The 13,677-nt window shown below is 41.7% G+C and overlaps 1 protein-coding gene across 1 annotated transcript; it reads right to left on the bottom strand.

The window, feature by feature from the left end:
- Positions 1-4,296: 4,296 nt before the first annotated feature.
- On the bottom strand, positions 4,297-13,492 carry LOC136425890 (methyltransferase-like protein 25B). Its single transcript, XM_066414819.1, has 10 exons — positions 13,286-13,492; positions 10,628-10,834; positions 10,013-10,093; positions 9,359-9,464; positions 8,427-8,723; positions 7,769-7,913; positions 6,834-6,964; positions 6,152-6,304; positions 5,434-5,537; positions 4,297-4,715 (listed from the first exon to the last, which is right to left on the bottom strand). Exons 1-10 carry the CDS (start codon positions 13,481-13,483, stop codon positions 4,563-4,565), a joined length of 1,575 nt encoding a protein of 524 aa, XP_066270916.1. The 5' UTR covers positions 13,484-13,492; the 3' UTR covers positions 4,297-4,562.
- Between the last annotated feature and the right edge of the window lie 185 nt (positions 13,493-13,677).

Below are 13,677 nucleotides of genomic sequence, written 5' to 3'. Positions count from 1 at the left end.
ACATGGCGCCAGACAACGTTACCCTGGTATCTAGGAAGATTAGAAGCCATAGAAGTTTTACCAGTTCGTCAACAATACCTTTATTGCACAGTTTCCCTACTTCTCTCCGTCCAAAAAGGTGGCAAACAACTTAATGGCCGCCGTCCGGGAGATCAACAAATTTTCACTGCGTGTCAATGGTGCCATCAAGCGGAATGCAACAGAACAGCACTGTGGTAATATTGCCACATATTTTACATTGAATATTTAAGAGCGGCCTCTAGTGGCCAATAAAATAAATGCTGCTGATTGACTGGCACGTCGTGGAAGTTGTACATTGATTGGTCAATTAATATATGCTGGCCAATCAGAATATAGCAGTGTTTGTTGTACGGGAACATAAACAGATTCATGTTCCCGTAGATCAAAGATTAGTCTTCATTGATTGATCAGCATCAACCGATCACAAAGGTCACGCTTTTGCTGCAGTTTTACTTATTCCGCTAAGCAATAGTAGTTACTTGTACCGCAGCGAGTAAGAGAAAGACTTGAAATGAATGACAGACATGATACAGGCTATGCGATGTTGGTATTGAAATCGTTGCATGTGTCAATTATTCAGAAACAAGAAAATATCGATTACTAAGAAAAACAAGATGTGGACTCTCTATTGAGTAAATGTCAACTACTGTTGAAGACTTTTTTTCTATTTTAGATTCTGGTAAAAAATACTGATTAAATGATACGGTTTCTTGGTAACAACAAAATTTTCGTTTTCAAAGCTGTAACTAATGATGACCGTTACATCCAAGACATTTTGTACAAACGTGTCCACTTGAAACCACTCTTCGCAACTGGTAAACCCCTGGTGGTCTTTCCCTCCTCTGCGGTTCGGGCTCGTCAAAAACCGACGAAGACGACGACTTCCGAACCCTCTTCATCGTAGAGTTTCGTGACTTCTCGATAGAGGTCGGCTTTCTACCGAAATCACCCGATTCAAAGCCGAAGATCCCCGAAGTGATACGACTTTTGGGGATCCGTAAGATGAGGTCGCCTCTGTATGAATCTCCATTGTCGTCGCCATTGCTGCATTCCGAACTTGATGTGACACAAGCGCTAACATCTACAGAAGAATCTGTTCTTTTCCTTGCTGGGGAGGGCTTAGGGAATGTATACTTAGTCCCCTTCGTAGGAGAATTATTGGATGAACGTTTTGCTGTTGACTTTGAAGCGCTCGATCGTCGTTCCTTTGATGGCGTTGACTTTCGGGCCTTACCTGAAAAATAGAAAAAAATGGACGTTAACTTTTATGTACCTGAATATATCGTTAAGTCTCAATTAAGTAGAGGTACATGCTTGTAACATTTCTGCCACTTTGAAAGTAATATATCCCAATTTAATTATAAGGCGTGGCGTCTTATTTGAAACAAGAGCTATCTACCACTAAAAATCACGACCATAGCATGTCTAGAATACGAGATATCAAAACCGGAAGTTCCGCTGCAGTACCGTAGAAAGACGACAGGGGTCCCAAAACCTATCCCTTTCTTCCTTTTGCAAACCCCAACCAACATACCAAATATCATAAAGATCCATCCACGGATTCTTAAATTACTAGTACGATATTTACAAGCACATGGACCCAAAAATTTAAACTTCTTGCTAGCTTGACGAAGGTAAAAAAATGTTCAAGTTCAATTTGGCACCAGCTACTCGACCCCTTTTATCTCAGTTAGTTCAAGTCCGTTTGGATAGTATTTCCATTTGATTCACGATTATACATTTCAGCTCAACGTTAATTACCACCCTGTTAACGAAATCCGGTAAAACTTGCTTCCACCAATTTGAAATCAAACCTCCTTGGATCCACAGATCTGGCTCGGTCTAGATCTTGTGATCTCACCTTTTTTACCCGATCTCGATCCCAGGACCGCTCTCGTTCTCACCCTGACAGACCCTCGTCTGAGAGACTCCAGGAAGTCGATGCTTCTCTGTAACGTCCGTTTCTGCGGACCATCGCCTAGTTTGTACACTTGGATTCTAGTGCTGGTGATGGCAGCGTCCAGACCATGCTAGATAGGATCATAACGAAATTTCATTATTGTTGTCCATATACAAATGTAGACCGATTCCATCCCCCTCCCATCTTTTAATAGCAACTCTTCAACTCAGTCACTGACGAAAGACAGCGGATGCTGTCTGAAATGTATGACTTCAAATATTTCAAAATTTTATCCAGTTGCTTGAGTGATTTATAAATATTTTTGGTGTGTCTTATTACCTGGATGTGAACCTTCATCAACGCAACTCTTCGGCTAAAGTTTGTAAAAGCAAACTTATATCTACCATTGAAAACACAAGGTAATGCGGTCGAACCTTACACTGAGGACGAAGCATGACGCTTTTTCATTAGCATTTCCGTAAGCTACCAGTATCTGAGAGGGAATCCGCAATGATAATGTGCTCATTTTGTAAAAAGGACAATTGAGACTTAACAGTTAGTTTTGTCTCGCACGTGTTTTTGTGGTATTTCATTCATCTTTCTTTTTTCGTCTTTCTTTTGCGATGCGTGCTCGGATGCAGGCACACATACACACACAATCGCACACACACGAACAAAGAAAATGCAAGGACAAACGCAAACCACTCTACAAGAAAGACAGAAAGTCGCACGAAACAAGCCACCGCCATACATGTACATCTGCATAAAGATTGCGTCATTTGTACCTTGAGAGCCTCCACCCGTTGAGCTAACTTCCGTCTCTCCCTCTTCAACACTCGTGACGTCAGCTGTCCATCAACATCGTTAATCAGGTTATCCAGATGGTCCCAATTCAAATCTGCCGGAGTCCTGGCCAATCTCGACCCATTCAGCGCCATTGTGATCTATTTGCTAGTACAGCTAACGTTTACGCCTTAGGAGCGTCCAGTATGTACTAAATTTCTGTAAGAGCACTGGCCTTGGTGCTGAACAAGTGTTTTCAGAAGTGAGGTACGTTCTGTTGTGGAATAAACAGCGTCATTTGAAGGCGCGCGTTCTTTAGAACGGCATGTATCACGGGGCAACGAGTAAACTACGTCCTTTGTACGTGTTTCTTGGTGACATCACAAATACGACGCAAAACTGCTTTGTCTTGAAAACATATACACCCCGTTCATACTAGGCTTCGCTGATCCGGATCATATCCGGATCAGCGCTGATCCGGATCCGCGAAGCCTAGTATGAACGGTCCTGATCCGGATATGATCTGGATATATCCGGATACGATTGTATCCACATCTGGAGGTGGATTTATCCGGATCAGCTGCGGGGTGAACCCTGGTATGAACGCAATCCGGCTCGCGTATCCGGATACATTGTTTGGTTTGACGTCACACTTAACACTTAACACCTATTAAATGTACTTATATAACGTTAGCTAAGGATGGCACAAAGCGCCGCGACACGGGTATTCCCACCTGACATGTTTAAAGAAAGACGCGCTGTTCTAAAGAACGTTTCAAACTTTTAGACGTTTTAGAACTGTTCTAAAGGACTCCTACCTGGCCGAAACAATCTTCTATACTCTACAGCTATACTTTTGTTACTTTTTTACTTTACTCTACTGTAGTAAACTTTACCCTTTGACCTGTCTAACTTAACCAAGCGACACCTAGCCAGATATATCCGGATTTGTTTTTGGACAGGATCATGCAGATCCGGATTCGCATAACCCTGGTATGAACGCAAAGGGATATATCCGGATCAGCACTGATCCGGATATGATCCGGATCAGCGAAGCCTAGTATGAACGGGGTCATATAGTCTTCCCCCTCGTCACCTGATGGATCTTCATACAACGGACAACGGACAGTACAACAATGTAACTACAAGGGACAGTTGTGCACACACGATGCCGTCTTAATGGTTCATACTAAGGAGGCCGTAGATTTTGATATTCGAGGTCTATTTCATGAAAATAATGGTAGAATACAAAACCTAACGTTCAACACTAAGGACAGGCTAAACACTGATCTTCAAATTTTTACTTGAAATTGTGCCCCCAACGTCAGCATTGCATGTCATATAGGCTTTGATGTTACGCCCCGGATGTTGCAGCGGAGGGGTCCATTACGTGAACAAGACTCACAGAGTCAGCAGAAAATTTGGATAACTCCCAATTTCTTCTAGTGTTGAGCATGTAAATTTTAGTCGTCTTTCATAATCATAAAATAAAGAAGAAGGTAACAGTCTCTTACTCCTGCATGGACAGTACCATGTCTAAGCTTTCTCCTTATTAATTATGAAGATACAAATAAGAAAACAATTTTTCAAGCTTGTCAGAAGTCAGTACTTTTTATTTACATAGTGAAAGATTGTAAAAATCTGTGTGTAGAAACAGGCTTTTGTACAGGAACACCCTGTCACAGAAAGTTCCAATGGAATAAATATAGGATATGCCGTGTTACATTTTATTCATGTCATACCCACCTGAGAAAATACACATGTCAATGCAAAATGCGCCAGAAGTTGAGAAAATTTGTCTACCCTTCTAGGTTAACTTTCTTACATATCTGTACTTTTGACATGATATCCTTTCCTGTCATCTTTCTGCGATTATAGCTAAGTTTCGTGGTGAGATTCTGTCGTCGAATATGGGGACAACTTTAGTCTTCAGCCCCTGCTCCTGTAGATAAAGACACCTGTCCACTGACACCAGAGTCTCCAATACTGGCTGTAGGAGGACTTGTAAAGCCTGAAACAAAAAAAATTACCCTCAGTTAGCTTTATCATTATATATGTGTGCCTTAACCTTCAGTGTACTGAAGTAACTGTTTGGCACCCAATTCCCTATTGGTTACAGAGTTAGGCAGCAGGGAGAAGGTAGCTCACTGGGCATGTTGGCAACAAATTATTGCTGCAACCAAGAAGGTTCTATATAAAATCTCCTTGTTGCAACTTTGCGAATTTTTCACCAATTTTCCCTTGCAGTCGCAGTGATGTGCGACATGATAAGATACATGAGATACAAGATAACTTTATTGGAAATCACAGTATTGCCACAGAATTAAAAACCATCTGTACAATCATTACAATTAATCAAAAAGATACTTGTAGTGATCGCGCCTGTTGGCAACTAGTTTGAGGCAATGTTTCAAAAATTATCCAAAAAGAAATATGCCATTTTAGACGACAAATTGGTGCCCATTGGCGACTGTTCCTTTGCAAGTATGGAGTATGGTAGTTGAGCACACAGTGCTACCAGAGGACTAGCCCCCTACAATAGTACTATCTGTTCTTGCACAAGTGTGTGGCCCAAGGGCTCAAGAAACAAAGATGATTAACACTGCCCTAATCACCATATCATGTAGGAAGGACTATAAACCTTTTAAACTGTTCTCCTTTGATAATTTCACTGTAAACAAATTATTTTAAGATTGGTTCAGATTTATTCAGAGCAGCTTTTTACTTACTGTGATGACTTCTATATAGGGGAAGAATCCCTCCCATTGGTCATGTGACTGCTGCAAAGCATCATGGTACTTCTTCCAGTCTTCTTCAGTCTGAACTGTTTCATCTGGAGAAAGAAAAGTGTCAGAAGTTCTTTATTCACAACCAAGATGCACAATCACAGTCAACGTTTTGATGACCGTCTGTCACATTCCTCGGGGCAATGCTGAATGGTAGTATTCCACATTACAGGCTAGGTGTCGCCGCTTGCAATGAGGTCCCAAACTTAAAGTGAGTATGAAAATGAAAAACTATTTGGCCAGAAAAAAAGTTGACCTTATTATGACATATACATGTGTATATATGTGGTCAGGAGGGTTGAATAGATCGATGACTAAGTACACAAGTCTGGTATACCGAACAATAGATTCTTCATTTTTGTTCTTTCACATCTTCTTCTTTGATCTAGGAATTTGCATTCTACGACATTAGTAAGTGTTTTCCAAACATTTCTTACAAATGTATGACATGCATTTGATCATTTTGTAGCCTTTTCGTACAATTTACAGTATGTTCAAAAAGCTTTTGTTGTTGTTTGGAAATGGATGAAATTTATGCACAAATGGATGTCATCCATATAATTGGATCAACAAGGCCTATTGTAAACTACAAACTGTGAGCAAGGATGGTCTCCATGTCTTGAAATTCAATTATCAAACTTTGATTCAATGCCATGTATACCTGAATGAAGTGTCAATCTCCCAAATACTGCTTCAAGGTACATGGGGAAGGACTGGAAAGCATCCTTCCTTGTTACCTTTCTCTTCAGTTTCTGAATACCTTTGCCACCTGAAACAAACAGAAAAACAACATTGATGACAAAACATGCTAAACCTACTATTCAGCACCAAGGACAAGTTGATATTGAACAATGTAAGATAAAGTTAAAAGATAGTCCCATAGCCTTCTGAGGCCGTAGGGGCAGTGGGTTGTTATCCACTGTGTCTAGGGCGCGGTATTGGAAGGCGGAGCCCGTCCCTCTCCTTTCACCACGTTTACCTCCCCAACTGAAGTCAGGTACCCATTTTTACACCAGGGTGGAGTGAGGAAAGTTGTGCAAAGTGCCTTTCTCAAAGGCACAATATCAGTGGCATGTCAGGGGACTAGAACCCAGGACCTCTTGGTTCTGGCCAAACAAACACCCTATCCATTTCGCCAAGTTGACACCACAGTGTAAGAGCTATAGGTATGTAATTTGCCTACAGGAATATCTAAAAAGATCAGCTTTTCAGACCTAGAGGGATACATCTATAGAAAAGGATTAAGATTTTGTTTGGTAAACTTTAACATTGCAGTAGTCGAGCAAGGAGGTTATATGGGAATCCCCTATAACCTCCTTGAGAAGAGTTATGCCCTTACATGCACTGAATATCAAGAATTGAACTTCTAAAACATACATACCACTTACCTGTGGTCACTACATGTTCAAGAATTGCCCTGTATGCCACACTCCTGGTGTGGAACTGATGGTCCTCATGGGTTTGACATGCCCATCTGAAAATCGACACAACGATTGGTAAGTTTAAACGTGCCTCAAACAAAAAAATTGTAACGAAATTGATTCCAACCTCCAAATCCGGTATTTGAATTTTCGACAGCGGTGCAACTGGCGCATTTGAAATGCATTCTAAATATTCTATTTTCTAAATATTCTATGGAAGCCCGTGTGATACAAGTCTAGAACCCTGTGTGATAGGGAAAATTATGTCATGCCTGGGCCTGATACGGGTGTTCCGGACCGTGTGATAACTATCTGGATCACATAGGGTTCGGAAGTGTTATCACACAGGCTTCCATAGAATATTTCGAACGCATTTCGAGCGCGCCGGTTGTGCGGCCGTTGGAAATTCGAATACCGGATTCGGAGATTGGAATCAATGTTGCTACAGTTTCTTGTTCGAAGACACAAGACTCCCTCAACTTCTGGCGCATTCCGCATTGAAATGTATGTTTTCTCGGGTGGGTATGACCAAGGTATGACATAAATAAAATACAACACGTTGTATTCCGCATCACCCTCGGTCCCAGCCCTCCCGCGGGTCGGATCGCCCTCCGGCCTACGGCCGTCGGGCGATCCGACCCGCGGTCGGGCTGGTACCTCGGGTGATACGGAATACCCCGTGTTGTATTCTATATTTATCACACGATGTGGAACACCCGTATCGAACGTTCTTGTGGCCCAGGTATGTCATAATTTACAATACACTTTCATGGCTGTGTAAGGGCTTAATAAAACAAGTGAAATTACACAAATTTGTTGCTATTTCGTATGAGATATGGACAGAATTTGATTCTCACCTGGCCTGTGTTTCTTGTGCTGCTAGTCTCATAGCAAACACATTCAGCTGCCAGTCAGGGAAATCTCGACCAACTTTCTTCAACTTCTCTTTTACTGTACGGCTCAGTGGGAAATTCATGAAGCAAGATGGCCTACTGTCAGGGTCTGAAATGTATGATGTAAAATCATGATTATCAACTTTCATTATCATCATCTCTATTTTTTGTTACTTTTAGGGCTATAAGGTTTGGTTTCCTTGGGAATATGCACTGTTACACTGGTTATTTTTATTGTAAAGCTAGCAGCTTATTCATCATCACTGTGGTTCTAGTGAGGGTAAATCTAGCAGTTTATTTAGCTACGTCCATAAAATTCCCCAATGGGCTCTATGGATTGGCAATTACCTAATAGCTTTGCATGTTAATCAGTTTTAATGCTGTCCCAGTGTCTGGTATGAGGGAACAACAACAGTGTCAGTGTGTGTGGAGGGAACACATGTACTTGTGTATGTAATAAACAGGGAAATAGGGCGTCCTCTGGGTGTTCCCTGCAAAAGAAGAGCATCTAATTTCTTTGTTTTCTTAGTGTAGGGCATCCAAAAGACGCACTGACGCCCGGCTAGCTAATAGCCTGACTGCAACCCCTACAAGCATACTTTATGAAACACCCCTCACGTACCTGTTACACTCATCCCATGATAACAGCAGCTGACGCACACCAAACATTTCAGTCTCTCCACAGATACGAACATCTTCAACATTGTCGGACACAAGTCCCCACAACAATGTAGTCCAACCATACATGTGCCATCTTCTCTCTCAAGGTCATTGTTTCTGTTAATTACATCAGTTTGATTTTGGTCTTTTGAAGGCGACTGTTGTAGGGAACTGATAAGGAGTTCAAGGTCATGGATGCAACTTGAGGTGTCTTCAAGTTTGAGGTTCACAGTCTGTATTTGTGTGTCCGCGTCTTTCCCTGCATGAGAAGAAAAAAAGTTTTGGGAAAAGTAACCTCCATTTACATTAATCCGCCAGGTTACATAAATCCGCCACTTTGGAGAGCAGTGGGTTTGAGAGGTTTCTAGTGCAGCACCTCCCAGGTATGCACAGTTTAGATATACAGGAGTGCATTATACTGGGGGACGTTGGGTTGGAGATCTGTTTGGATGTATCTAAGCAGGGTGGAGGAATTATGTACCCTGGTAGAATTATGTTTAACTTAGTAGATGCTCATACTTTATCAGTTAATGAAGAATATATCAAATCTACATTATATAACAAGAGGGCATCATAATAAACAATAATCTTCGACCTAGAAAACAATAACTTGCAATTATACTTTCTCTATTTCAGCATTGAAACATGGTAAAAGGTATACACCAAGACAGTCTTCCTATATGATCAAATACAATATTGAGAAAATAATTATGTGATATCTTAATCTGATTGAGGCAAATGCTAATAAGAAATAAAGTAGATTCCATTCTTCTATACGAAAATACTCCTGGCTACAACACCACACACTGTACTGTAGATACACCTAAGTGCATTGAACGAGTTGCTAGTTTTACAGTTGGTGTAGAGAAAGTGTGTGCAGTGCAGAAGCGCCACCTTGTGATTTAATCCGTCTCTGCGCCCCATGCACATGGCTGGCCTGAGCCTCTACTCCAACCACCTGTAGTCCACACTGGTGGTGTAACACCTGTCCCAGATAACCCTGAAACAAAACAAGCAAATAACTTTCACACAACATACTGAACGTTGGTACTGAACAGAAGCACCACCTAGTGATTTGGTCCATCACTGCACTTCGTGTAACCTTCTTTTGTCATCCTCAACTTTTTCAAGTAGAGTGTGTGCTTAGTGCACTACCTTGATATCTTCTGAATTGTGATTGGTCAAGCCAACTAGCCACTGGCCTATAAAAGCCAGAGAATATTGCACTTCTGCTCATTTGAGCCCTATCATTGAGAACACCACACAGGCAAAACAAAATTGTCTGAGTGTGGGCTTGAATAAAGTTTCAAAACGGGAACTATGCGGCTACAGCGTCTTTTCTGAAGATGTGGCATGAGTACAGTATGCACAGTTGACTTGAGGTTGTCCACTACACTTTGCCTAAGGAGCTTATCTTCTATTATTCTACTGTAGAGGATAAATGACAACCAATAAGTGTTACCAAATACTATTCTAATCCAATGATTTAAGCATTTTAGCAAAATGCAGTAGGTAAATCAAAGCCACAATGTTCTGCCTGCTACTCACCAGTCCTGAGCCTATGTCAATGACGGTGCTGCATGAAGTCTTCCTGCATGTGTCTCTGACTACAGATGCAAGGTAAGAAACCTGTACGGAATATCGTAAGGGATTAAAATTTTAAAAATGTAAAGGAGGAGTGTCAAATTATTATTCGAGACATATCTAATCGTCCAACATTTACTTTCCAATACCTAGAAACAAAATAGTGAAAAAATAATACTTCAGCTACTTAACAGTCAAATCCCTGCCAAATATAAATTACAACTTTCTTTGTCTTACAATGCATTGTAGTTGAAAGTGTTTTTTCTTCATGTCTATGTTAAACCAAGGATCGAGGTTTTATCTAGATACATGTAAAACCTCCTTGGTTATAAATTAGACTTGTCTTCAATAATGTTGATTGATCTTAACCATTTTCATACTGAAGTAGTAGTTTGGCACCCAATTCCCTATTGGTTACAGAGTTAGGCAGCAGGGAGAAGGTTGAATATATGTGGTAAATAAAGTGCCTGCATTCTCTATAGCACTGAGGCAGTCTCGGTTTGTTCATTTTCATTCCCAGTCAGAAAGAAATTAATTTTGTTTTCGTGTGGCTTATTTTGGAAAAGTCTTGAAACACACCTCATGTTTTTTCTTGGGTGTCATACCCCTTGCCAGATCCTTGTTGATCTCCATGGCAACCAGGTCATGTGACTGTTGCCGTGGTAACGCCAGGGATGCAGCAGTCTCAACAAAGTCCTTCAGAGATGTCGGCCAGTCATCTTTCACACGTCCAGCCGGGAGGTGGTTTAGGTCATCGGTGGAGAGGGATAATAGGGGTTCTCTCCACTATACATGGGCATAGACACAGTGACATTTGTTAGTAAAAGTTCAATGCATACACCTATTATTTCATTTCTTTTACAGGTATGACTTTCCTTTGGTTTCAGTTGTAACACACTAGCCGCGGCGACTGTTGGAGGGCTTCTTTGCTTGCAGTCTTATACATTAGTCCTGTTGATAGGGCTAATGTTAAAGCTAATGTACAAGACTGCAAGCAAAAGAAGCCCTCCAACAGTCGCCACGGCTAGTAACACACCAGCTTTTCAGGCATGCAGCAACTGTTAGGTACTGAGACAGTTAGAAATCTTCACAGTGTACTCTTCCCCCACGAAATCATCACAACACAAACAAAACTTTTATTATTAGCTACGGCCGCGTGGCGCGTTGGATACACCCGATCCCTCGATCTCGGAAGTTAAGCAACGCGCGGTCCGGACAGTGCTTGGATGGGGGACCAACCAAGGACGTCCGGATTGCTGTAGCCTCACGAAGCTTTCCACGAAATCATCTTCCGGGAGGGACGTAAAACGGGGGTCCCGTGCTCGAGGAGGTGCCTCGAACACGTTAAACAGCCTCATTACCCTACACATTGGGTACCTGCCTGTGGCACTGGCTGCAAATACACCTGATATTATTATTATTATTATTATGATTAGCACATAACCAGACAGATGATTTTAAAACACTGTGCCAGTAGACTGCTGCATATAATTTAGATCATATGAAATAGATTTGATAAGTTCAAACTGAGAAGTTGCTTTCTAAAGTTGTCACATCCTATAGTTGTCACTTTTAAAATTCAAAAGTTCAGAACTATTCCATTTAATTATGGAAATGAAAATTGTAAACATTATTACACAAAGCCAGGATGCATGATACTAGTAGTACATTGGTACTGCATTTTACTTGGTCTGAATTATAAATTATAAATAGAGATATTTTTGCACGTTAGCACAACTTTCTAGCTGGTGATACACGTTTCTAATTACAAAATCTGACAAGTTGCATCAAGGAGGTTTTATATAGAAGGAGAGCGGACGAGCTAGCGCCCCGCTGGGTCCTTTTGTTTCGCCCCGCTGCGACCCATTGTGTATAGCTGGCGCGGCGCCGTCTTTGAACCGATGCGTGAATCGCGGTTTTCTATGCAAAGGAGCTTCGGCATGACGTCACACGTGCCGAGCTTGAGCCGACCGGCAGCCGAGATGCCTCGGGTTTCCGACGATTTCCTTATTTGGAACACCCGGTAGGGTTCGGCTGACGTCATCATTCGATCGAGGACAAAATGGCGGTCATCTGGATACTTGAATTTTTACCGTGCGACGAACCTAAGGGCGAGTTTTTGGTCATTTTTGTTGACAAGTCTCTGTCTTTTAGCGTCAAAAATATAGATTCATACCTATATTTCATGTTGCCACAAAAAATTTGTATCGTTTTTCTTTGGTAAGTTTTCGTTTTTTCTGAGTAGCTGAAGGGGTCCTCGTTCCAAATTTGTTGTTTTGGTCAACGGAACCTGGGTAGATTTTCCGGCACCTGGGAGTGACTTTTTGTATGATTTTCGTGCATGGAGGTCCTTGGTTCGTATCCATGGATTCTTCGGTCATGTTTTGGATAGCTATGTGTTTCCTTAGGAGACTTTAAGGCCGATTTATTTCGGCTCCCGATTGGCATGTTTACAGAAGAACTTCAAGAAGGTGTATGCGAGCCTACCCTGGGATGCAGACTGTATATCGGGCCTTTTAGCTGGTTTCTTTAGCCGGTTCCTTCCCCCCAATCCCTTCGGCGACCGAAAGCTCCAAGCCCGCCGATGCCGTAATTAGCGCATCGGGGGAGTCTAGTCCGGTCGGGCTGAGTTCTTGGACCGCCGCCGAAGGAAATCGCTAGCGACCCGGTACTAGTCTGGGCTCCAGGGTAATGCGAGCCAAGTCAAGCTAAGTTTGTAATTTCTCTTCAGTCGGCATATATGCACATTAAAAAATACTGTTCTCTAAGACTTGTGTTTTTCAAGCCATCCGGCGGTTTTGTATACATTCTCACAGACTTCGCAATCAAATGTACCGCGGCTGCCGGCGGCAGCGTTGGTTGCCACATAGTGCTTTGATTCTCGCCGTTAGAGAGATCATCTTCCACGTTGCATTCTTGTAACTCAAATGTTTCAAAGTCCTCCTCAAAAGTAACTGCTGAAAAAAAGATCGAAGTTGCTTTACAGAGTCATTATGCCTCCTTGGTCGCACCCGTGAAAACAAAGCAAAGTCGCCAAGCTGGGCGTGGGGTGTATGCATATCGGGGTAATTCGCACCTTGACGCGACATTGACTTTTCACACCCGTTACACGCATAGTACAATAGAGACTTAGCTCGTCCGCTCTCCTTCTATATAAAACCTCCTTGGTTGCATGCTCCCCTTTCCCTGTTTATATCATGTTTTGAAAAAACAACACCGTCCAAAATTTTACCTCACCTCTTTCGGAAGTTTCTCCCAGACTTTCTCGACGAAAAACCGAGTCAGTTGAAAGTTGTAGATCCATTCGTGCTCGGCTAGGACCCTACATATCCTCTCCACATAATTTCCAGTCCCAATGTCCTTATAATTTGCAGAAAAACACGAAAAATCACCCAAACTCGCCATCAAGTCCGACGAAACAATATTTTTGTACATTTCTTACGGTCAAAGGTCGCAATTTCCGGTAAATTTACATGGCTATACCATTGATTAATTAGGGGGTTCTTTCTTTTTTTCGTAAAAATGTTTTAGTGAATTGAACAAGATAATAAGCTTTTTCGTTAGATTATTATACTGTGCATATTAGTTATAATATATGGTTATTAATGAAATTAATTGTTTATTTGAGT

This window comes from Branchiostoma lanceolatum, chromosome 19 (genome assembly GCF_035083965.1).
Source record: "Branchiostoma lanceolatum isolate klBraLanc5 chromosome 19, klBraLanc5.hap2, whole genome shotgun sequence".
NCBI classification, from domain to species: Eukaryota; Metazoa; Chordata; class Leptocardii; order Amphioxiformes; family Branchiostomatidae; genus Branchiostoma; species Branchiostoma lanceolatum.
The sequence above is the reverse complement of the archived record's forward strand: the minus strand, read 5'-3'. Positions and strand labels throughout refer to the sequence as shown.